At 48.6% G+C, this 25,109-nt stretch overlaps 1 protein-coding gene and 2 pseudogenes across 1 annotated transcript; 1 reads left to right on the forward strand and 2 right to left on the reverse strand.

The window, feature by feature from the left end:
• Nucleotides 1-2,593: 2,593 nt before the first annotated feature.
• LOC150047970 (class I histocompatibility antigen, Gogo-B*0101 alpha chain-like) lies at nucleotides 2,594-6,105 on the forward strand. Its single transcript, XM_090356144.1, has 7 exons — nucleotides 2,594-2,698; nucleotides 4,147-4,416; nucleotides 4,559-4,834; nucleotides 4,934-5,209; nucleotides 5,330-5,437; nucleotides 5,843-5,875; nucleotides 5,998-6,105. The coding sequence occupies exons 1-7, from the start codon at nucleotides 2,635-2,637 to the stop codon at nucleotides 6,081-6,083; spliced, it is 1,113 nt and encodes a 370-aa protein (XP_090212270.1). The 5' UTR covers nucleotides 2,594-2,634; the 3' UTR covers nucleotides 6,084-6,105.
• Nucleotides 6,106-8,099: 1,994 nt separating this feature from the next.
• Nucleotides 8,100-16,766, reverse strand: LOC150047971 (tubulin alpha-1C chain-like; annotated as a pseudogene).
• Nucleotides 16,767-23,481: 6,715 nt separating this feature from the next.
• Nucleotides 23,482-24,713, reverse strand: LOC150047972 (nucleosome assembly protein 1-like 1 pseudogene; annotated as a pseudogene).
• Between the last annotated feature and the right edge of the window lie 396 nt (nucleotides 24,714-25,109).

Genomic DNA, 25,109 nt, shown 5'->3' on the forward strand with positions numbered 1-25,109 from the left:
CAAGCCCCAGGACAAGGGAAAAAAAATCCCAGTCAGTAGATTCCTATCAATGAGATAAATTTTTTTTTTTTTTTGCCAGTCCTGGGCTTGAGCTCAGGGCCTGAGCACTGTCCTTGGACTTTCTCAAGGCTAGACTCTACCACTTGAGCCTCAGCACCACTTCTGGCTTTTTTCTATGTATGTGGTACCGAGGAATCGAACCCGGGTCTTCATGCATGCTAGGCAAGCACTTTAACCACTAGGCCAAACTCCCGGCCCAATGAGCTAAATTTTTGAGAAGGCTCAAGTTTCCAGTTATGAATTTGCAACTATAAAGTAGAATTTAAAAACCTAAACAGAAAGTAACCACAGAAGAAAGACCACCTGGGAGATCAGTGTCCCCTAGGTACCCAGATATGGTTCAGAACTAAGGAGAAGGGCAAGCCTGTCAGTACCCGTGACATGTCAAGCACCACCATGGTCTCCAGGGGTCTGATTTGCAGATATGAACATCCCAAGCCCCTGGGAGAAAGAAGAACCACATTGTTGTCAGTCCACCAGTGAGAACAGCTGAGCCAGTAACCCTCTCAACACTGTCCACTGCAGACACCTGGAGAAATAGTTGTTCCAAGTAGATGCTCTGTTCACATCCAGTGCCAGATGATTAAAATGAATACCAAGAGAGCCAGAGGAACCCTGAGGACTATGGAATTGGTGAGTGGTAGGAGGGACGGATCAGGGGAAAGAGCCAGCTCCATCGAAGAGCCAGGCTAAAACCTCATCTACATCCAGGATGTCAAGGATGGAATTTTCAGTAAGAGGTCAGTGTCCTGCTCGGGGCTCAAGAAGAGCATGCACAGAGTGCTACTTCCAGAGAAATGAGCCTGAGAGGAGCTGGAAGGGAGGCTCAGAATAGGAAGTAGGATGCTGGGTAATCCATCAAGTTATGCATTTGGAAAGGGGAATCAGTGTCCCCTGCATGAGCGGGAGATTTCACAGTGATCACACCTAGCCCAGTGGCTGGCTGGCCTGTAACACAGTAGCTCCTCTGTTCCTCTCTTCTGGGACAACCTGGATATGGTATGTATATTTCCTAATTGGGCACTGACCAGAGAAGGGCACATATTTAGCATATTTCAACAGCTGTGTTTTTGTTTCAGTTCTGATAAAATAACATTGAATGAGCTGAGTTCTAGCTCCTAAGGAGGTGAAATCTGAGAATTGTGGATTGAAGCTATCATGGAATGACATATCCAACAGAGTTTTTTTCTCCATTCCTGGGGCTTGAACTCAGGGTCTGGGCACTGTGCCAGAGCTTCTTTTGCTCAAGGCTAACACCTTATCACTTGAGCCACAGTGCTACCTCTGGACTTTTCTGTTTACATGGTGCTGAGGAATGGAGCTCAGGCCTTCATGCATACATGCTAGGCAAGCACTCTGTCACTGAGCCACATTCTCAGGCCCCCAATAGACCCTTACCTCCAATTACCCATCAAAAAGTTGGAAGCCAGCCTGGCATCCTAGCTACTCAGGAGGCTGACACTGAGGATTGAAATTCAAAGACAGAAAAGATAAACTTACAACATTCTTATTTCCAAGTTAATCAGTGCAAAAAGCCAAAAGTGGAGCTGTAGTAAAAGTGGCAGAGTGCTAGCCTTCCGCAAAATAGCTAAGGGACAACACCCAGGGCCTGAGTTTAAGCCCCAGTAAAATCAAAACAACAGAAAGAAACAAACCTAAAAAGAACATTAGAAAACCAATGAATAAACAATTGCTAATTATTGGAATTATAAAAGAAATAAAGTATCTCATTGTTATCATAAAGATGATGTCCAGAGGGGTTAGAGTTTCAAAAGTCAGGTAAAGAAAGAGAACATTTCTTTTGGGACAGTGTCACTCCTTGCCTTACTCTCCCAGTTTTCTCCTCGTTTTCCGCCCACAAGTTGTAAACTTCATTTTCCACAGTGTGTACTTGGTTTCAGCAGGGAGTACCACTGCTGAATTAGTTCACCGCCTGTGACTCTATTTCTGTGAAATTCAGTATTTTTCAGGACTGTTGTTGCTTTTGTGCGTGGAGGACTTGGAGCTCAGAGGGCCTGGGTGTTGGTTACTCTGAGTCACAGCTGCACTTTCGGTTTAGAGTCTCAGGGACTTTCCTGCCCTGCTGGTTTAGGTCTGAGTCGCTCCAGTACCTGGGATCACAGGGCCTGAGCCCCCTTGAAGGACTGTCTCCTGTCTAGAGTGTGAACATCCACAGACAGAACTCACATGGTGTGAATAACAGGAACGTGTGGGGTGCAGAGACCCTGGAAGCAAACCCTCTGAGAACCTGTGCCGTGGTCCCGGGTCAGGAGCCCCCAGGAGGCCGGCACAGAGTGCTGGGGCGGGAGGACGGGGCTCAGGGCGACGCCCCAGTGCCCGGGCCCGGGGCGGCTCTGGGTCGGGAAGCTCAGCCCTGGGGTCCTGGACTCTGGTTTCACTTCTTCTCCTACCTGTGCGGGCGGCTTCTGCCCAGACACTGGTGACGCGGCCCCAGTTCCCGCCTCCATTGGGTGTCGGGCTCCGGAGCAGCCAATCAGGACCACGGCGTCCGGGTTCTAAAGTCCGCGAGGAGCTCCCGACACTCAGAATCCCCTGGATGGCGAGGCGGGGGACATGGCGCGCCGATCCGTCCTGCTGCTGCTGTTGGGGGCCCTGGCGCTGACCGGGACCTGGGCGGGTGAGTCAGGGAACCTCAGGACGCGGGGACTGCAGGAGTGGAGATGGGACGGGGATAGGGAGAGGGGACGGTGGGGGGATAGGGCCCCCGAAGGGACGGGAGGGATAGGGAGAGGGGATGGAGGATAGGGAGAGGGGACTGGGGGGATAGGGAGAGGGGACTTGGGGGATAGGGGGTGGGGACTGGGGGGATAGGGAGAGGGGATGGGGGATAGGGAGAGGGGACTGGGGGGATAGGGAGAGGGGACTGGGGGGATAGGGAGAGGGGACTGGGGGGATAGGGAGAGGGGATGGAGGATAGGGAGAGAGGACTGGGGGGATAGGGAGAGGGGATGGGGGGATAGGGAGAGGGGACTGGGGGATAGGGAGAGGGAACTGGGGGGATAGGGAGAGGGGATGGGGGATAGGGAGAGGGGATGGGGGGATAGTGAGAGGGGATGGAGGATAGGGAGAGGGGACTGGGGGGGAGATAGGGAGAGGGAACAGGGGGGGAGATAGGGAGCGGGAACAGGGGGGGAGGATAGAGAGAGGGGACTGGGGGATAGGGAGAAGAGACAGGGATAGGGAGAAGGGAGGGGGGCGGGGATAGGGAGAAGGGACGGGGGGGGGGATATGGAGAGGGGACAGGGGATAGGGAGTGGGGACGGGCGGGGGATAGGGAGAGGGGATGGGGGATAGGGAGAGGGGATGGGGGGATATGGAGAGGGGACTGGGGGGATAGGGAGAGGGGATGGGGTATAGGGAGAGAGGACTGGGGGGATAGGGAGAGAAGACTGGGGGGATAGGGAGAGGGGATGGGGGATAGGGAGAAGGGATGGGGGATAGGGAGAGGGGACTGGGGGGATAGGGAGAGGGGATGGGGGACAGGGAGAGGGGACTGGGGGGATAGGGAGAGGGGACTGGGGGATAGGGAGAGGGGATGGGGGATAGGGAGAGGGGATGGGGGATAGGGAGAGGGGATGGGGGATAGAGAGAGGGGACTGGGGGGATAGGGAGAGGGCACTGGGTGGATAGGGAGTGGGGACTGGGGGATAGGGAGAGGGCACTCGGTGGATAGGGAGAGGGGACTGGGGGGATAGGGAGAGGGGTGGGGGGATAGGGAGAGGGGGCGGAGTGATAGGAAGAGTAGACAGGGGACAGGGGGAGGGCACGGGGTTAGTGAGTGGGACGGGGAACGGGGCTGGGTAGGGGGGATGGGGAGAAAGGACGGGGGGGGGTTGGGAGAGGGGTCGAGGGGATAGGAAAACGGGCGGGGGGGATAGGGAGAGGGGACGGAAAGGATGGGGACAGGGGGTGGGCGGGGACCCCGTCCCCTCCCCCAGGCCCGTCCTCGGGACCCACCCGGGGCGCCGCCCACCCCTTCCCGCCGCCCCGCCCCGCCCCCGGTCCCCGCACCCCTCCTCCCCTCCCGCCCGGAGCTGGGCGCGGGTCTCACGGCTCCGCCCGCAGGCCCCCACTCCCTGCGGTATTTCCACACCGCCGTGTCCCGCCCGGGCCTCGGGGAGCCCCGCTTCATCGTCGTCGGCTACGTGGACGACTCCCAGTTCGTGCGCTTCGACAGCGATGCCGCGAACCCCAGGGCCGAGCCGCGGGCGTCGTGGGTGGAGCGGGAGACGCCCGAGTACTGGGAGAGGGAGACGCGGATCTGGAAGAACCATGCGCAGATTGACAAAGTGAACCTGCAGACCCTGCTGGGCTACTACAACCAGAGCGAGGGAGGTGAGTGAGCACCAGGCGGGGGTCCCTCCAGCATCCCCGCCCGCCAGCCCGGGGTCTCAGCACAGGTTCACCAGAGGCCGTGGGATGGGGCGGGGGGGGGCGGGTTTCACTTCAGTTTAGGGGCTGACCGTGGGCCGGGCAGGTTCTCACACCCTCCAGAGAATGTGTGGCTGCCATGTGAGTCCAGATGGTCGTCTCCTCCGCGGGTATGAACAGTACGCCTATGATGGCCAGGACTACATCGCCCTGAACCAGGACTTGAGCTCCTGGACTGCAGCCGACATGGCGGCTCAGAACACCAGGCGCAAGTGCGAGGAGGCCGGCGTGGCTGAGCAATGCAGGACCTACCTGCAGGGCAGGTGCGTGGAGTGGCTGCTCAGGTACCTGGAGCTCGGCAAGGCCACGCTGCAGCGCACAGGTACAGCGGCCGGGCTCCCACCTCCTGGGATGGTCACAGGAGCTGCACAGAGGCCATGGGAGGCCAGGACATGGATCTGAATTTCTGGCTCCTTGTCAGACTCCCCCAAGGCCCACGTGACCCACCACCCCAGCTCTGAGCACCAGGTCACCCTGAAGTGCTGGGCCCTGGGCTTCTACCCTGCGGAGATCACCCTGACCTGGAGAAGGGATGGGGAGGACCTGACCCAGGACATGGAGCTGGTGGAGACCAGGCCTGCAGGAGATGGAACCTTCCAGAAGTGGGCAGCGGTGGTGGTATCTTCTGGAGAGGAGCAGAGATACTCGTGCCATGTGCAGCATGAGGGGCTGCCTGAGCCCCTCAGCCTGACATGGGGTAAGCAGGGGCTGAGGGCACAGGGCAGGTGGGCAGAGAAAGCAGGAGCCACCTGGAGCCCTCAGCAGGGGAAGGACTGAGAGCAGGAGCACAGCCTCATCCTCCTTTCCCCTCCTCCAGAGCCACCTGCCCAGCCCACCATTCCTATGTGGGTCATTGTCATGGTCATCGTTGCAGTTCTGCTTGTTTTGGCTGTGGTTCTTGGGCTGTGGAGGAAGAGGAATGCAGGTAGGCAGGTGGAGGTGTGAATTCCTGGCCCCCTCGTGGGTTCAGGCCCCAGGTAGAAGCGTGTGCTGCACACGGGATGGGAAGTGGTGCACACTCAGGGCATCCCCAGCCTCACAGCTCCTCTTCTGTAAATCACAGGGTGAATGAAGGACACAAAAGTCACCCCTGAGGGTGGTGATGGGGACCAGATTCCAGCACTCAGGTCCCAGGGAATGTCCCCACTGAGGTCTCACTCCAGGAGGTCCTGGGCTCTCTCTTCCCAACTGGTGTGCTCATCTCTCCAGATGAATCCCTGGTTCCTTAGTCACATTTCTGGAAACTTCCCTTGAGCTCAAGGCTGGGGATTCCTCCAGACCCTCATGGCAGTGCTCGTGTCCCCCTCTCACTTGCTGTTTGTCCTTGCAGGTGGCAAAAGAGAAGGCTATGACAAGGCTGCAAGTGAGTAGCATGTGGGAGGGAGGTGACCTTGGTGGTGTGCAGACAGGACCTGTGGGAGCTCCTCCACCCCAGAATTCCCCCAGTGACACCGTGGGCTCTAACCAGTTCCTCTTCTACCACAGAGGCAGACAGTGACCAGGGCTCTGATGTGTCCCTCTCACGTGCAAAAGGTGACAACCTGGTGGCCCTAAGTGGGGAGCAGGGCTGAGGCACAGGGGAGGCTGTGTGGTGGCTGCAGGGCCTTTGGACTGGGGTGTTAGGTGGCCTGCTCAGAGTGTGTCCCTAACAGAGCCTGATCTGCCTTGTTGTCCTTGTTCTTCTCTCCTGCAGTGTGACCCAGCTGCTTTGTGTGACAGTGACAATCACAACATTAGTTCCTCCTCTCCTCCTCCCTCCTGGGACATCATGAGCTCCTGTGTTGTCTCTCCACACCTGGGTTCTTACCGTGTCCCTCCATGGAGTCCCCATTCCTGACCTCTCTTTTGGTTGCCACTGCTTCTTGCTTTCCTGTTGATAAACAAAATGTGGATCTGGGTGTGATTTTCAAATTGTTCTCATGAGATAGCCTCGTAGAATTATTAAATCACAGATGATTCCTAAAACTTGTGACAAAATAAAAATATGATTATATTCCAGAATCATCATGTTTGCTGGGCTGAATGTTTTATTTTTATTAAAAAATATTTCAGGGTTGTCATATGGCTTGACCTGGCAATTCTAGTGCTCTACACCTTGAGCACAGCTGCATTTCCCATTTTCTAGTGATTAACTGGAGATAAAAGACACATGTTATTTAATGCCTGTACTGGCTTTGAACCTCCATCCTCATATCTCAGCCTCCTGAGTAGCTGGGATTCCTGGCATGAGCCACTGGTGCCCAGGTTGAGCTGGGTGTTTTTGGAGGCATATTTGTAGTTGTGAGCAGCTGAATGTGGACAGGACTGTGTGCTTGGAGCTTAATGGTTCTGGAAGACATACTGTCATTCCTCACCTGGGTTGTCTTCCTTGTTCCTTAGTCCTGTTGCTTTTCAAGAACCTTCTACACGCAAAGCTGTGATCACAGACCTTAGAGATTCCCAGGACTTTGGGTTTCTCTAGGACACAGGGCAGACTCGATAGATGACATGGACTCAAGCCTGCTTCCTGTATTCAGGCATAATTAGTATTTGCTCCATAATTGCCTCCCTTCGGCCAATTTCCTTGAGTTGGTGTCTGGCCCTTCTACCGTCCCCCTGACAGCTGCAGGAGGTGTTTTCCTGGCAGTGCTTCTCAAAGCACAAGGCAGCCTTGCACAGGGGAGTGTGTATTTTAGAGGTGTGTGTGGTATATAGGAGTGTGAGTGTTGAGGAGAAAGGCAATTTGAGGTAACTTGCTGTCCTTCTAGCACTGCATCTTTAGAGTGTTTCTGTCTTTTCCTAAGTACTCTGAAGGAGCCACCTTGAGAGCAGAGAGGACGGAGGTCAAGCATCTCCTGTGAGCTCCTTTCCTGATACTTTCCATCTTCTCTGCCCTTCTCTCCACCTGCCCTTGGATCTGGGTAGTTCCAATCTGCTCCAACCCACATTCCTGGACTGAAAAGCAGAGTGATGGGCTGGGAATTTGGCCTAGTGGTAGAGTGCTTGCCTAGCATTCACGAAGAACCAGGTTCAGTTATCTTACTACATAGATACTAAAGGATGGAAGTGGCTCTCTGGTAGATCTAGCCTTGAGAAAAAGGTTCATGGACAGTGCTCCGGCCCTGAATTTAAGCCCCAGAATGGGCAAAAAAAGCCAGAAAGAACAAAATAAAACAGAGTGAGGTGAAGATTGTTATCTCCTCTTGATTGGCTGTGAGGACCTGGAGGTGAGTAGAGCTCATGTGCACACGTGTCTGTTGGGTATTTCTAGGAGATCTGGGTCATGAGGGCTCTAACCTTGGGATTGGTGACATCCACTGATGGATTCCAAATCTGAACAGAGCTGGGGGCTGGCGGAACTGTGGAAGTTCCGACTCACTGTGCGTGGTATTTTGGGGGGCTGTTTCCCCTCCCTGGGTCTTGATTGTCACTGCTCCCTCTGATTCCTGCATCCTGGAGAGGAGCTGGGACACCTCTCCTGCCCTCCCCTCCCCCCAGAGTGGACTCAGTCCTATCTAACCCTGGCCAAACACTTGCTTTTGCCTAACTTTATTCTCCAGATACAAATCAATACATGTATCCTCTGGCTGTGCTGGGTATTGCTCTGACTACTTAAGCCTGTGGAATTGCTTTGCAGATAGAATATGGAATCCTTTGGGAAAGATAAAGGAGCAGGAACTGCCATCCTTGTGGAGCACAATTCCTAGTGAGAAGAGGCAGGTGGCACACTGCCTCAGAGAGCAAGGAAGGACCACGTCCTGCAGGAGGAGGGCAGTGCTGCAGGACAAGGGACACAGTGTGGGTTGGGGACAGGGAAGGTACCTGTGGCACTTGGTGTTAATCATCACCTCTGAGAGATGGGAGGAATTTGGTAAGAACATATCTAGGCCAAGTGTTTGTGAACTGAAGATCCCATTGTGCCAAGTCTTGAGGTGTGATCTTGTCTTGGGGTGTGATCTCATCTGTGTTCTGTGCACAGCCAGGGATCTGGGATTTGCTGAGAAGTGTTTTTGATATGAGGTGTGAGGAAATATTCTTTTTTTTTTCTTCCAGTCCTGGGCTTGAGCTCAGGGCCTGAGCACTGTCCTTGGACTTTCGCAAGGCTAGAGCTCTACCGCTTTAGCCTCAGCACCACTTCTGGCTTTTTTCTATGTATGTGGTACCGAGGAATCGAACCCGGGTCTTCATGCATGCTAGGCAAGCACTTTAACCACTAGGCCAAACTCCCGGCCGAGGAAATATTCTTACTGGAGGGATTTTCTTTGTGTGTAGCAAACTTTTGGCTTAACTCAGGGCTTGAGTGCTGTTGCTAGGCTAAGCTTGTTCTAGGTCCAGGCTAGTGTGGTGCCACTTGAGCCCCAGTTTCACTTCTTGCTTTTTGGAGATAAGGATCCCACACACTTTCCAGTCAGTGCTAGCTTCAAGGAATGATTCTTAGATCTCAGCCTCGGGAGTACCTAAGAGTCTAGGCATGATCCACTGATTTTTTTTTTTTTTTTTTGTCTTTCCTTGGGATTGAACTCAGTGTCTGAGCACTGACCCTGAGTTTTTCATTCAAGGTTAGTACTCTACCAGTCTGAGCTACAGCACCACTTCCAATGTGAGCCACTAGTGCTCAGCTGACATTTTCTTTTTACGATGTCCAAGAAGATGTTTAATGACTATTATGATAGAGTACAGGATAAAAACAAATTTCATAGAATGCAGTTTTCGTCTATCCAGCTTGTAGTTTCCATAAGCGACCACACGATGGCTTTTCATTGTTGGTGTTGTTTCTAGGATTTAGAATCCTAGAAAAAAGCACTGCAGCTTGGTGTTGGTTTCTCATGCCTGTTGTCGTAGGTATTCAAAAGGCTGAGATCTAGGCTGGGATTTTGGTCTAGTGGTAGAGTTCTTGTCTAGCATGCATGAAGACCTGGTTTTTATTCCTTGTACCACATATATAGAAAAATATTGGAAATGGTACTCTGGCTCAAGTGGTAGAGCTCTACTCTTGAGAACTCCGTAGTCCAGTGCTTAGGCCTGAGTTCAAGAGAAAGGAGAAGGAGGAGGAGGAAGAGGAGAAGGAGGAGGAGGAGGAGGAGGAGGAGGAGGAGGAGGAAGAGAAGGAGAAGGAGAAGGAGAAGGAGAAGGAGAAGGAGGAGAAGAAGAAGAAGAAGAAGAAGAAGAAGAAGAAGAAGAAGAAGAAGAAGAAGAAGAAGAAGAAGAAGAAGGAGGGGGAGGGGGTAGGGGGAGGGGGAGGGAGAGTAGGAGGCTGTGGCAGCAAAGAAGGAGAAGGGGAAAAGAAAGGAAGAAAGAAAGAAAGAAAGAAGCCAAGATCTGGGAAGTGCCATTTAAGCCATCCTACGCAGATAAGTGCCTGAAATTTATCCCCAATTAGCCACTAGAAAATAGGGAGCGTTGTGACCTTGAACAAAAGAGGTCAGGGTGGACACACAAGCCCCATAACAGACCAAAACCACAAATACTGAGCAGCCATGCTGAACAGCCAGGAAATGGAAACTTTGCTACTTGAAAGTCTTTAGGGAAATACAACCCTTTGTAGGCTTCAGCAACTATTCCTCTGTATATGGTTAGTTTTACACTCATTTTTATCTCATCAAAGCCACTTTGTGTAAGTTTGGGGTATCTGTCGGCCTTAGCCAAGTTTGGAGGTACTAGATTATTGTACTTCCCCAGAAAAAAACACACAGAAAATAACAAATATGTGACCCCTTTGAACTAATTCTCAGGTAAACTGAGTGGAGCCCACTCTGGTTTAATGAAGTTTAATAGAGGTCATATATATAAATAAAGGAGAGTAAATCAATATACCGGAAAATTACCTTCATGTCCATGTTTCCACTTCTCACAATAATGAAAAACTTGAATCAGGTAGGAAGTCCGATAACAGGTGAATGGATAAAGAATAGGAAATGTATTAATATATTCACATACATACTTAACCAGCCACAAAAAATATAAAATCATGCCATGTGGCAGAAAATGGATGCAACTGGAATTGGTCATACTGAGTGATACAAGCAAAGTATAAAAAGCACAATACCATATAATTTTCATAGACCTGAAAGACATGTATATACACACACATAAACATATCCTTATACAGAGTTATCATATATTACTAGATAATATATCATCTATTGTACATAATATGAAATGTGAAATGTGGCTGGGTGTGATGCCTCATGCCTGTAATCCTAGTTATTCGGGAGGTTGAGATCTGAGGATCACGGTTCAAAGCCAGCAAGGGCACTAAAAAACCCAGAGATTTGGATCTCTAATTTGCTACCAGAAAACTGGAAGCGGCTCTGTGGCTCAAGGGGTAGGGGGGTAGAGTGGTAGCCTTCAGCTGAAGAGCTCAGGAACAACACTCAGGCCCAGAGTTCAAGTCCTACAAATGACAAAAACCAGACAAACACCAAAAAGAACAAAACCAAATGTACAGGTATGGCTTTGTTGAAATTAAGGTTGACTCTGGATAGAATAAAACATCAGATAAACTAGGTATCAGTGCTTCATCCCTGTAACCCTACCTATTCACGAGGCTGAGAGCTGAGACATGGAATTCACCATCAGCCTGGGTAAAAAGATCTGTGAGACTCTTTTTTTATTTTTACCTATCCTGGGCTTGGGCTCAGGGCCTGAGCACTATCCTTGGACTTTCTCAAGGCTAGAGCTCTACCACTTGAGCCTCAGCACCACTTCTGGCTTTTTTCTATGTATGTGGTACTAAAGAATCAATCCTGGGTCTTCATGCTTGCAAGGCCAGCACTCTTACCACTAGACCACACTGCTGGCCCCTATAGGAGCTATTAAAATACATTCTTTTGTTGTTGTTGTTGTGGGTCATGAGGCTTGAACTCGGCCTGGGCTCTTCAGGTCAAGGCTACCACCCTACCACTGGTCCTGTGTGTTGTCCCTGAGCTCTTTAGCTCAAGGCTATGGCCCTACTCTTAAGCCAAGCTCCACTTCCCATTTTCTAGAGCCTAACTGGAGGTAAGAGTCTCAGGTCCTATTGTGCCTAGGTTGGCTTTGAACCTTGGTCCTCAGATCTCAGTCTCCTGAGTATCTAGGATTACAGGAGTAAGCCACCAACCCCGCATTTGCCTTCTTTTCCTTTTTTTTTTTTTTTTTTTGCCAGTCTTAGAGCTTGAACTCAGGGCCTGAGCACTGTCATTGGACTTCCTCAAGGCTAGTGTGCTCTACCACTTGAGCCCCTGCACCACTTTTGGCTTTTTTTTTCTATTTGTGGTACCAAGGAATCCAACCGGGTCTTAGTGCATGCAAGGCAAGCACTCTACTGCTAGGCCAAATTGCCAACCCCCTTAAAATACACACACAAGCACTCTACTGCTAGGCCAAATTGCCAACCCCCTTAAAATACACACACACACACACACACACACACACAAGAGTGTGCTTAATCAACAGCAGTTCAGAATGTACTAGAGGTCCAGGGATGCAGAGCAGATGAAGGAAAGGGGAAGACAGGATTCTGAGCAACTGTGTCGGGAGCAAGAGTGGAATCAAACTGTACTTTTGATTCCACTCTTGCTCCCGACACAACTGAAAAGAGAGCTGGACGTGGCTGGGCCTGTCATTTCCTCTACTTTGCAATGCACACAACTGTGCCCATTCCTCAAGTTAACTCACCTTGATGAAGTGTCCTTTCCACAAAGAGACCATCTGTGATGCTGAGTTGGGCCAGTGGCCAGGCCAGGGACAGGTCTGCCACCCGCAGGCTGCACCTTGCCTTGCCTCAACACATTGCAGGTCAGGCTGGGTCCATTCTCCCCTGGGAACCTGTGAGCAGCTGTGAAGCCTGGGGACTTGATATGATCACTCTCCTGCTCCCTCCCTGTGGTCGCCAGTTTCTTTGGCTTCTGCACAGGCCTCTGTGATGGGCTGGAACCTCTGTTCTAGAAAGATTTTTGCAGCGTCAAAGTCAAACTGGGGTTTGTCCAGGGAAGGCAATTCTAAATGCTTCCCAGCCCTCCACGAGGAGCAGTCTCAGCATTCCAGAGTCACCATGGAATTGGTGCTTGCAGCATCATCAAACTACAGCACAGCAGCACCATTCATTTCAGCACAACACATTTCTCTGGTGTCAGAGTGGTGGGGCCTCCCCAGGCTTCCATGAGCTGCACAGCAAGTTCAAGGCCAGCCTGTGCCAATAGCTCAGCCTGCACTGAAGCTCACCAGCCAGGCAGCTTGGAACCCAGGAGGGGATGAGTGGCTCTGGGGTACAGGGACAGCAGCAGCGGGCTGGGTGAGAGGCAGCAGGGACGGACAGCTCACTGGGGCCACCTGCAGCTGCCATGCCACAGGGCACTGCCTGTGTTCTTGTTCTGGGGTGGTGGTTGTGCATTTGGAGTTTGAACTCAGGGTCTCAACTTTGCTAGGCTGCTGCTCTGCCACTGGAGCCATGCATGCAGTCTTAGTGGTTTTTTGTTTTTTCTATGGTTGGTTATTTTTTATTTATTATTATTATTATTTTTTGCCAGTCCTGGACTTGGGCTCAGGGCCTATGCACTCTCCTTGGACTTTCTCAAGGCTAGAGCTCTACCACTTGAGCTTCAGCACCCCTTCCAGCTTTTTTCTATGTATGTGGTACCAAGGAATCAGACCTGGTTCTTCATGCATGCTAGGCAAGCACTCTACCACTAGGCCAAACTCCCGGCCCTGGTTGGTTATTTTTTGGGAAACAATCAATCAACCTTTGGTGATGAGGCTGGTCTCCAACCTTGAGACTCCTGCACTGAGCCTCCTGAGTAGTTAGCATTAGAATCATGAAAACTAGCTGCACACTGGAGGCTCACACCTGTAATCCTAGCCAGTCATGAAGTTGAGGTCTGAGAATGGAGAGTCAAAGCCAGCCCTGGAGGAAGGGCTGTGAGATTCTTTTTCTATTGAGAAAAAGCTGAAGTGGAGCTGTGGCTCTGGTGGGAAGGCGCTAGCCTCAGCTTAAGCCAAAGAAGCCCGGGGACATGGCCCAGTCCTTCCATTAGTAATAACCCTGGCAGGCTTAGCTGCTAAATTATTTTGCTATTGTAACACATGCTGACCTCTTGTCCATGGCGTGTGGTGCCATCCTGGTGCTCACGATCACTGCACGTGGTGTTCATCTTTAAGGCTCAGCCCCACTGAAGCTCGGGGCTGCTCTCTATCAGCACAAAGGTGGAGAGCAGCCACCACTGTGTGGTGTTAAACTGACGCCTAGCTGGGTTCTCTGAGTGCTGGGGACTCTACTGCTGGGTGGTTTGTGGCCTCCCAAAAAGGCTGGGATATTACACCGGCCCCATGATTTATTATTATTATTATTATTTTTTTTTTTTTTTTTTTTTTTTTTTTTTTTTTACTACCTGTCCTGAGGCTTGAACTTAGGGCGTGGGCACTGTCTTTGGACACTTTGTGCTCATGGCTAGCGCCCTGCCACTTGAACCACAGCACCACTTCCAGATTTTTCTGAGTATGTTGTATGGAGGAATGAAACCCAGGGCTTCGTGCTTGCTAGGTGAGCATTCGACCACTAGGCTACATTCCCAACCCTGATTTCTTTTCTATTTACAATAGTGTGAATTACTTAATGCTGATAGATTGTACACACTAAAAGATTAAAATGGTTGTTTTATGTGAAGTATATCTTACTGTGATTACAATATATCGAATCTGCCAGGCACCAGTGGCTCAGACCTGTATTCCTAGCCAGTCAAGAGGCTGACATCTAAAGAAGAAAGGTCAGCTTGGTCAGGAAAGTCTGAGAGATTTCATCATCAGTTAAGTGTTAATAAAGTTGGTCTGGAGTTGTGGCTGTAGTGTAAAAGTTCCATCTTGGTAACCAAGGTAAGTTTGTCAGAGGCCTTAAGTTCAAGCCCCAGTACCACCAAATGAGAGAGAGAAATAGACAGGGAGAGACAATGAAAGAGATAGACAGAGACAGAGAGAGACAAAGGCAGACATAGCTACAGAGATAGAGGCAATGAGACACAAGACACACACACACACACACACACACACACATGCATACACACAGATGGAGAGACAATGAGACAATGGAGATAGATATGGAGAGGAAAGAAAGAATAAATAGAAGATCTCCTGCTTACTTCCAGTAACACCAGACGAAGCAGACCTGAAGCTGTGCAGTCAACAGATGTGATGAGACACGCCTGTAATCCCAGGGCTAGGGAGGTGGAGGTAGGAAGATTAAGAGTTCAAATCAGCCTGGGCTTATCCAAGGGAACACAGCAAGCCATGTGGGGCAGGGAAGTGCCAGGACCAGACCCTTGCTTCCCCAGAGGCCTGGCCTGCAACAACCTACAATGCCTGGGTTAGAATGCCTTCTTTGGGTTTTGCCAGTCCTGGGCTTGAACTCAGAGTCTAAGCACTGTTCTTGGACTTTGTCAAGGCTAGAGCCCTACCACTTGAGCCACATTACCATTTCCATCCAGTATTTCTATATATGTTGTGCCTAGGAATCGAACTTGGGTCTTCCTGCTTTCTAAGTGAGCAGTCTATCTCTAGGCCAAACTCCTAGCCCTAAGATGCTCAAGTTTTAACTCATCGCATCCACGAACATGGGAGGCCTTTCCCACCAATTCCTTCCAAGTTTTACAAGTTGTACTTTTACGTTTTGACAGTTTATATGGAAATATTTTGTTGACAGGTCAGAATTAAAAGGATTGCACACAGAAATAAAACAGTGACAAGGGCTGGGAGATTGTCTTAGTGGAGGAGTGTTTGTCTAGCATGCACGAAGACCTAGGTTCAATTCCTCGGTACCACATACACAGAAAAAAGCCAGAAGTGGTGCTGTGGCTCAAGTGGTAGAGTTCTAGCCTTGAGAAAACCCAAGGAAAGTGCAAAGGCCCTGAGCTCAAGGCTCAGGACTGGCAAAAAAAAAAAAAACGAAGAAAACAATCACAAGACAGGGCGTGGAAACAGCAGCTAGTACTCCTCACCTCGTGCTCCCCATCCGGGCTATGTGCTCCAACTTTCTCATAATCCTTCTCTAGGGCAGCCATGTCCTCATGGCCTCAGAAAACTCTCCTTCTTCCATGCCCTCAGCCACATACAGTGGACAAAGGCACACTTGGCATATATCAGGTCAAACTCAGGTGCAGGTGGGCCCAGGCCTTGGCCACGGCTGTGGTGTTTGTTGCTCAGCATGCACACAGCCATCTGTCTATACCTTGGCCAACTCCACCAGGAACCACAGTGGGAGGCTGGAAATTGATGCCAACCTTGAAACCAGTGGGGCACCAATCCACAAACTGGATGGTACACTTGGTGTCGATGGTGGCAATGGCAGCATTGACATCTTTGTGAACCACATCACCACAGTACAACAGGCAGCAGTGCATGTACCTACCATGGCAGGGTCACATTTCCCCATCTAGTTGTCTGGCTCAAAGCAAGCATTGGTGATCTCTGCCACAGTAAGCTGTTCATGGTAGGCTTTCTCAGCAATGATGACAGGGGCATGGGTGGCTAGGAAGAATTGCATGTGGGGAATAGGGCACCAGATTTGTCTGGAACTCTGTCAGGTCAACATTCAGGCCCCATCTGACCTCAGGGCAGCTGTGATGGAAGACACAATCAGGACAATAGGTGGTTCAGGTTGGCGTAGGTTGGGTGCTCAATATGGAGGTTTCCACGACAGAGGTCATAGATGGCCTCATTGTCCAGCATGAAGGCACAGTCAGTCTCCAGGTGGTGTGGGTGGTGAGGATGGAGTTGGAGTGTTCCACCACAGCTGTGGACACCTGGAGGGGGGTGGATGGAGAAGTCCAGCTTGGACTTCTTGCCATGGTCCACAGAGAGACGCTGCATCAGCAGGGAGGTGAACCAGAGCCAGTTCCCCCAAAGCTGAGGAACACCAGGAAGCCCTGAAGCCCTGTGCACTGGACGACGGCTTTCTGATGGGGTCCAAGATGCGGTCAGTGATGTCCTTGCCAATGGTGTGGTGCCCACGGGCACAGTTGTTGGCAGCACCTTCCTTGCCTGTGATGAGTGCTCAGGGTGGAGAAGCTGACGGTGGGTGCCAGTTCCACCTCATCAATGACTGTGGGCTCCAGGTCCACAAACACGGCCCTGGGCACGTGGTTGCCAGCGCCTGTGTCACTGAAGAAGGTGTGGAAGGAGTCGTCTCCTCCCCCTGTGGTCTCATCACTTGGCCTCTGGCCATCAGGCTGGATGCCGTGTTCCAGGCAGCAGAGCTCGCAGCAGGCATGGACGATCTGGACAGCAGCCTGGCCAACGGGGATGGACATGCACTCACCATGTTGGGGACCTGTGGGTGTCTGTGACTGGGGCTGAAACCAGGCAGGGGTGGCGACAAGGATTCTCATTGAGAGGCGACCAAGGAGTCCGGGGTAGCAGCAGAACCATACACGTTTGATTTTAAAGGTCTTTAATCCTCACAGTTAGGTTGATTGCCAGGTATGTTAATAAATTATTTTGTTGTACTGTGCTTCACACTCACAGCTTGACACTTGCTAGGATGCAGTGTCCTGGCCATTTGGAACCCAGCAATAGAGTCACCAGCACTCAGTGAAGGATCGAGGAGTCAGTTTAATAGCAGCCCAGCAGCTCCTCTCCATCCTCGGCTGAGGGAGAGAAGCCCAGTGGCCTCTCTGCACCTCTGGCTGATGGAGAGCAGCAGCCCCGCCCCGCAGTGGGCTGAGCTTGTGAAGTAAACACCACACACAGGTGGTAGAGACCACAGGAGCTCACCTGACCATGCCACCGTCAACCACCACCAAGAGGAACCCACACGCAGGGTCCTAGCCACGCCCAAGCCGTGCAGCAGGTGAAGCATTTACAACCAGGTTATTAGAGTCAAGAGCTCAACCACTTGAACCATGCGGATAGGAGTTAAAAACGCAGACAGCCACTTGGTGTGAGTGTGACTTGGTATGGAGTCAGGTGATGCCTTTGTTCTTGTTGGCATCTCTGTAAGTGAATCCATCTGCTTGGCCTGTCTCCCGACCAGACCATGGATGTTAGGCCCAGACTTGTGCTTGCCTCTCTTTTCAATGGTGAGGCACTGGACACACTTCTGAACAAAAATCTTATGCCTTTTTCAACATCACCAGTTTTAATATCATTCTCTCATCGCCACCACACGGAGGACACAGGATACAAAGGCAGCCGTCCTGTTCTCTCTTCCTTTGGCTTTGTTCTGAGTAGTTTATTTTGGATTAGAGTCTTATGAACTTGTTTGCCTGGGTTGGCTTTGAACTGTAATCCTCAGATCTCACTCTCTTGAGTAGCTAAGGTTACTGGGTTACAATAGCTTTCTTCAGAGTTACCAAGTGTCAAGGGCTTCTTCCTCCTGCAGGTTCTCCCATCTCCAGCCTGCTCTTTCCTTGCAGGCTGTGCTCTCATTGCACCTCTCTCTCTGTTCCCACTGTTTATTAGCCACAGGGTTGAGGCTATTCTTTAGACATTTTCCTTGGATACAATTTATTCCAAGTATGGTTTCATGGGACTCCCTGCCTCTGTGCCTCCTTTCTGGGGGAGACCTAGCACTGCACTATCTTCTGGTATCAGGGAGTTACTGGTAGTAAGGTTTGAACACAAGGCCCGGGCAGGGTCCCTTTGCTTTTTGTGCTCAAGGCTGGCCCCCAGCTACTTGATCACAGCACTACTTCTGACTTTGTGGTGGTTGAGTGGAAATGAGAGTTTCATGGACTTTGCTGTCTGGGCTGACTTCAAACCCAGATCTTCAGATCTCAGCCTCCTGAGTTTCTAGGATCACAGGTGTGAGTTCTCGAGGTGAGCTTTCAAGCCCCATGTTTCTGTGTGCCCTGGAAGTGGGAGCTGCTTCATGGGACCAAATGGCCTGTGGAAGTTGGGATCTGCCTGCCTTGTGGAGGACAGTGATGTGAGGATGAAGCAGAGGTTTGACAGTGAACTAGAAATACACACAGAAAGAGAAAAAAGCAGAATGGAAATTGAGTGGAAATGCCCACTGAACAGAACCACAGAATTCTGCAAAGAGAATTCAACTTTATGTGGAGGTGAGGAAAATCCATCCCTGGAGACTGCAGCAGCCTCAGGCCGTGTTTTCTCTTTGGGAAGGGGGCTGAGTTTGGCCTGGGCTGTGGTGGTTTGGAATCTGGGTGGAAGAGCAGAATGAGAGCACAGTCATTTTTGTACGATGGTGGTAAGCTTTACACTAACCAGACCCACCTAGGTGTCTGTCTGCATCTCCAAGCCTCCACTGTTGCCTCTCCTGGGCTATCCTGATTATTCCTACCATGACTCAGCTGCCTGGTTCCCTGGATGGGCCTCAGGCTGGTCCCCCAGAGGATATAATTGGGTGCTGGGGAAGCACTGGCTGTGCCAGCATGTCAGGCAAGTGTGTGCTGTCCAGTGCTGTCCTCTGCAGCCTGGAGTAAAGGTGGAAGAAGGGAAGAGTGCCCAGCCTTGAGTAGAAAAGGTCTGCATCTGTTTTGCCTCCACTGTTTACAGAGGGACCTCACTGCTGCCTCCATCTGGAGTGCAACTGTCAATCAATCCCTTTTAGGATAAATCCCAAATTCATTAACCAGACTCTTCAAGATCTGATGTTGCCTTTTTTTGTTTGTTTGTTCATGGGACTTAACGTTGGGCCTGGGTGTTTTCCTTGAACTCTTTAGGTCAAGGCTACTGCCCTACCCCTGAGATACAGCCTTGTTCCAGGTTTCTAGTGATTAACGGGAGATAAGAATCTCACATTCTTTAATGCCCTCTGTTCGTTTGAACCTTGATCTTCAGATCACAGTCTTCTGAGTAGCTTGAACTGCAGGTGTAAACCACCATACCCAACTTTTTTTCTTTTTCCTGCCAGTCCTGGGCTGAACTCAGGGCCTAAGCACTGTCCTTAGGTTTTCTTAAGGCTAGAGCTCTACCACTTGAGTCAAAGCACCACTCCGGGCTTTTTTTCTATGTATGTGGTACTGAGGAATTGAACCCCGGTCTTTGTGCATGCTAGGTAAGCACCTTGCCACTAGCCAAACTCCTAGCCCCCTCACTGTCTTTAGTGTCCAGGCTGACTTTAGGCTGGCTTTATGCCCAGGCTGGCTTGAAACTTCAATCCTCTGATCTCAGCCTCCTGAGTAGCTAGGAATATAGGTGTGATCCACCCTACTCAGCTTGATCTACATTTTCAATAAAAGCCTTTGGCCTACACTATTTAAATTATTCTCCATTCAAGTGGTGGTGGCTGATGTCTGTAAACTTAGTAACCCAGGAGGCTGAGATCTGAGGATCATTGTTCAAAGGCAGACAAGCATGGAATTCCCAGCAAGGGGCCTGTGTCCTGCTCTCAGTGTCATGAAGTACAGGCAGAGTGCTACTACCATAGAGATGAGGTTGAGCCTGGTTCCTGTGACTCATGCCTATAATCCTAGCTACTCTGGAGAGGGAGACCTGAGGCTTGCATTTCAAAGCCAGCTTAGGAGCAAAAGCCTATGAGAGTCTTATCTCCAGTTAACCACTTGGAACCAGCAAGTGTTGCTGTCAAAGTAGTAGAGCTCTAGGGGTTGAGCTGTTGAGCTCAGGGACATCAGTCACACAGAATGAAACAATTGAGGCTGAGAGGAGGAGCTGGGAGGGAGGCTCAGAAAAGGAAGTAGCATGCTGGATAATCCATCAAGATCTGCAGGAGGAAAAGGGAATCAGTGTCCCCAGTCTGAGCCTGAGATTTCACACTGATCACACCTAGCAGAGTGGCTGGCTGGGCTGTAACACAGCAGCTCCTCTGTACTTTCTTCTGGGACAACCTGGATATGGTGTATATGTTTCCTAAAAGACCCTGGCCTAGAGAGGGCATCTATCTAGCATACCTCAACAGCTGACTTTTTAGTTTCTGAGAAATGACATTGAGTGAGCTGAGTGAGGGTGGTCACACCTGTAGTCTTCTGGAGGCTGAAATCTGAGGATTGTGGTTTAAATCCTCTTGGGCAGACAAATCTGAGAGACTTATCTCCAATTACCCATCAAAAAGTCAGTGTAGCTACTCAGGAGGATGAGATCTGATTGAAGTTCAAGGCCAATCAGAATAGAAAAATCCATCAGATTCTAATTCTGAGAAAAGTGGAGCTGTGGCTCATTTGGCAGAATGGTAATCTTTAGCCAAAGAGCTAAGAGACAGAACCCAGGGCCTGAGTTCAAGCCCCAGACCCAGTCCCCAAATATAAAACTACAGAAACAAATAAAAAAGATCACAACAACTAGGAAAACAATTGTTTCTCTTAGCTGGAAATTACTTATTAGTATTATAACCAAGTTGATTTTGATTTACTGTGATGATAAATGTGATGTATAGAGGAGTTACAGTAGTAAAAGTCAGGTAAAGAGGACCTTTCTTTTTGGACACCATTCTTTTGGTCACTCCATCCATTGCTCTCCCAATTTTTCCTTTCTTCCCTCTCTTCCTGTAAGTACAGTTATTTATTTATTTATTTGTTTGTTTGTTTAATTTTTTGGGTCATGGGGCTTGCTTTGAGCCTGGCTGATGTCCCTGAGCACTTCAGTTCAAGGCTACCACCTTACCCTTGAGCCAAGCTCCACTTCTTGTCTTCTAGAGGTTAATTGCAGATAAGAGTGTCAGGTCCTTTTAAGCCCAGGCTGGCTTTGAACCTTGATCTCAGCCTCCTGAGTAACTAGGATTATAGGCGTGAGCCACCTCGCCTGGCTATATAGTTCATTTTTAACGTTAGTGCCTGGTGAATTCTACTGTTGCATTTGGATTTTCATTTTTTTAAAGTTAAATCCACGTTTTGTTAAGGATTTCAAATTACATGGTTCAGATTTCTACTGTGGAATAGAACCATTTGGGAACTGAAATGAACACTGACATCCCTTGAAACTTTATAAAGAAACAATCCCCATCATATAACAACATGAAATATAATCTACCTTTTCACTTTGGCAATAACTATTTCCTAAAGGAATGAAATGATTGTGCTACTTCTGTAAATTCATTAAAACTGGGATTCTATCTTCAGATTACAAATTTTAATGTTCAGAAAAAGCTGTGTTTAGATGAACTGTAGTTACAAAAATTAGCCAACAATGTCTAATAAAAGCAATCAAATTTTTTTTGAAAATGAAGAGGAAAAAAACCCTATTGTAATTGGTTAAGGATTTCCAGTAGTTAAAATCTTAGAGAGAGCTATGGATAGCACTAGTTAATGTGTTTACATTCTGAGACTTTACTATGAGATTTCTAAAAAGAAAGCTTATCTGTTAATTAAAAAATAAGTCAATTTTTAACAGGAATACTAGACCCTCTTCTAATTATGCTGCAATTCTGTGTTGTCAAAAAAAGAAAAAGAAAAAAGAAAAATTTTCACCTCCCCAAATTAACAGTAATTAGCTTGAAATATTTTGAGAGTGTCTCTGGAAGTCAGACTTCATGGCACCAGGTCATTTTGGAAAACGGCCTTGTTAAACCCTTCATTCCCATGATCTCGATGGTATTTACTACAATATGGTCATCTAAAACACCTAGAAAAAAATTGGACCTTTTAAAGTAGGTGACCCATTCTATCCATGTTTACTAAAGCAAGAGCCACAGGAATGGAAGGAGTGCTGTCTAGCCTGATCCAAAATAGCTCAGCTTCATTTTCCAGTTTAATTATCAATGTCTAGTAAAATGTTGACTATCATACTTGTGGTGAAAAGGGGACCAAACTTTTGAGCTTTTAATGAGATTCAGAAATAATACATAAGATTTAACTTAATATGCTTTAACCCATCTGTGAGGTAGTTAAGTAAACAGTATTACCCATTTTAACACCTAGTAAACAGAAGCATTGCTAAATGACACTCATACCAAGAAACAGTAAGAATTACAATAAACCAGAGGCTGAGGACATGAAACCACCTTTCCCTTTAAAAAAATCCTAATACATGATTTAAAACTTTCTTTTCCAATAGTTTAATAAGTCTTCAACATTGGCACCTTTTTAAAAAAATACGGCACTAAGAACCCTCAATTTAATCTGAGCCTCAGTAACTCACATGAGTTAGTACAAAATTAAGACATTATCCTGTGAGAATTAAACTTGTATTTGACTCTTTTTTTTGCCAGTCCTGGGCTTGAGTTCAGGGCCTGAGTACTGTTCTTGGGCTTTCTCAATGCCTGAGCTGTACCACTTGAGCCATAGCACTACTTCTGGCTTTTTTCTATGTATGTGGGACTGAGGAATTGAACCTGGGTCTTTGTGCATGCTAGGCAAACACTCTACCACTAGGCCAAACTCCCAGCCCCATATTTGACATTTTTATATTAGGCTAAAAAATAAAAGCAAAAATAAGTGATCAGGCAACAAAAAACTTGAAATAGGCTTGTCAAATGATGCAAATTCGTCCTTTCCAGTAAAGCAGTAGATAGACCCTACCACAAAGAAAAAATGCTTAATTAATGGAAGTAAAATTTAAAAGTACTCTTCAATAGTACAAGTGAATAAAGACTCTAAGATTTATTAATATCTTTGTGGTAACCAATAGTCATATGTATATTAGAAGTCAGAATTCTTTATAATTAAATATTACCTAAAGTATGAAAATCCATGAATAGCCTAACAATTATTGGGTTTGGTCTTATTACTAGAAATTCTTAACCATAAGGTTCTTTTTAATAATACTGTTTTAGTAGTATAAGGTCACTACATTTCTATAACATTATAATAAAAAGCACATTAATGAAAGCGAACTTAAAACTCACCCTACTATGAGGTGAAACACTACCTTGGTTCTTTAAGAAAACAGCCAACCCTCCCCCCAAAAAAGTTTAACTGTTGTTGATTTTCATGGTTGTGTTCTAATAGCTACATGATGAAAATATTCCCAAAGAACCAAACAACAAATGACATGCATGAGAGGATCCGTGCATTCAACAGGTGCGACAGAAAACTAGTTAAAAGCTAGAACAAATTTGTCTTTAAAATGTCAATATCTTTCCTTAAAAAAGTTATGAGTCTACCAGGAAAATACAAAACTCTAAGTCTAACATGAATAATAGTCCTGCTTAGCCTATTACAGTGCAGGTGATCCTCAAACCTCCTGCTTCACTGCTGCTTGCACTCTGCTAGATTTTGATCTGTCTCCGGGTCATAGTCTGGATCATTTTCCTCATCTCCTTCTTCCCCTCCCACATCTAGTTCTTCATTTTCTTCTTCTTCTTCTTCTTCTTCTTCTTCTTCTTCTTCTTCTTCTTCTTCTTCTTCTTCATCATCATCATCATCATCATCATCATTATCATCATCATTGTCAATAGCTTCGCCAGTAAAGTATAACACTAATCTTGGATTATACGCTCATGTAAAAAGTGACCAATTTCAAAGTCTGCAGCAAGAATAGTTTCAGCAGCAGCATCCAAATCTCCACTCTCAGGAACTTCAGGAGGGGCAAAAAAAGGAAAGAAAGAATGATTGGAAACGAACTGTCCCATGTTCCTTGTGTTTCTGCTTCTTAATGGTTTTCAAAGTGACATTCTTTTCTCTTTACCAATCTGTCTGGCACCCTGTACAACCCATACTCTCTGGTCCATTCAAAGAAAAGGAATCAGAATCATCTGGTTCTGATCTCATCCTATCTGTCTTTGTCAACACTTCATTTGTGAAATACTCATTGGTTTGAAGTGAAATTCTAAGATCACACTCCTAGACTGGCCAGCATGTGAGAACTTCACTTTGGTATCTTTCCAGGGCTTCAGAATAGGCTCATCAGGTCCCTGAACCCTGTCCCTGAGAAATCAGCATTCTCAAAAACAGTCAGCCAGAATTCAGGATTCCTTTAGGGCCTTCTTTTCCTTCATCCTTGTTTTCTTCTCCAATCGTGGCCTTTTCTTTCAGCTCCCCGGAAACTTCATCTTCCTCCTCGGGTTTCCAGGCACATTCTTCTCCCGTGGGTTCATACATTGCAGGAATGATCTCAAATCGCTTATCACATAGAGGTGGATGGAGAAGAGCACATTTCCTGTCCAGGTCATGAACTTCCTCAGGGAACTTGGCTTCTGTCTGTGCACATTTAACCTGAAGGTTTGTAAGAGCATTCCCTCGTCTTTCAACTACCCTAGGCCAGTGGTCTGCCTTGTTGGAAGAACTCCACATCTTGGCTGCGAGGGTTGAACGGCTCAGACAGTGACTCAGGGACGTCACCAAGTCGGGGAGGAGCAGGGGGCGGCGCCGCGAGCAGAAGGCGCTGAAAGAGTGGCCTTCCATTTTTGTACATTATTAACCTATTTTCCGCCTCCAAGGCCTGAACTCTGGGTCTGGGTTCTGTCCTGGAGCTTCTCTACTCAAAGCTAGCACTCCACCACTCTGAGTCACAGCGCCATCTCCGGTTCTCCATGGTTTATTGCAGATGAGAGTCTCAGGGATTTTCCTCCTGGGCTGGCTTTGAATCTCCATCTTTAGATCTGAGTTTCCTGATGACCCGGGATAGCAGGGAATGAGCTTTAAGGATGATTTCGTGTCTGTGTGAATATTGACAGAAGACATTGGGAACAAATCACTTCAGGGTGCACAGGAACGTGTGGGGTGCAGAGACCCTGGAAGCAAACCCAGTGAGAACCTCTGCCGTGGTCCCGAGCCGGGAGCCCCAGGAGGCCGGCACAG

Source organism: Megascapheus bottae, chromosome 22, assembly GCF_031878675.1.
Source record: "Megascapheus bottae isolate mThoBot1 chromosome 22, mThoBot2.hap1, whole genome shotgun sequence".
NCBI classification, from domain to species: Eukaryota; Metazoa; Chordata; class Mammalia; order Rodentia; family Geomyidae; genus Megascapheus; species Megascapheus bottae.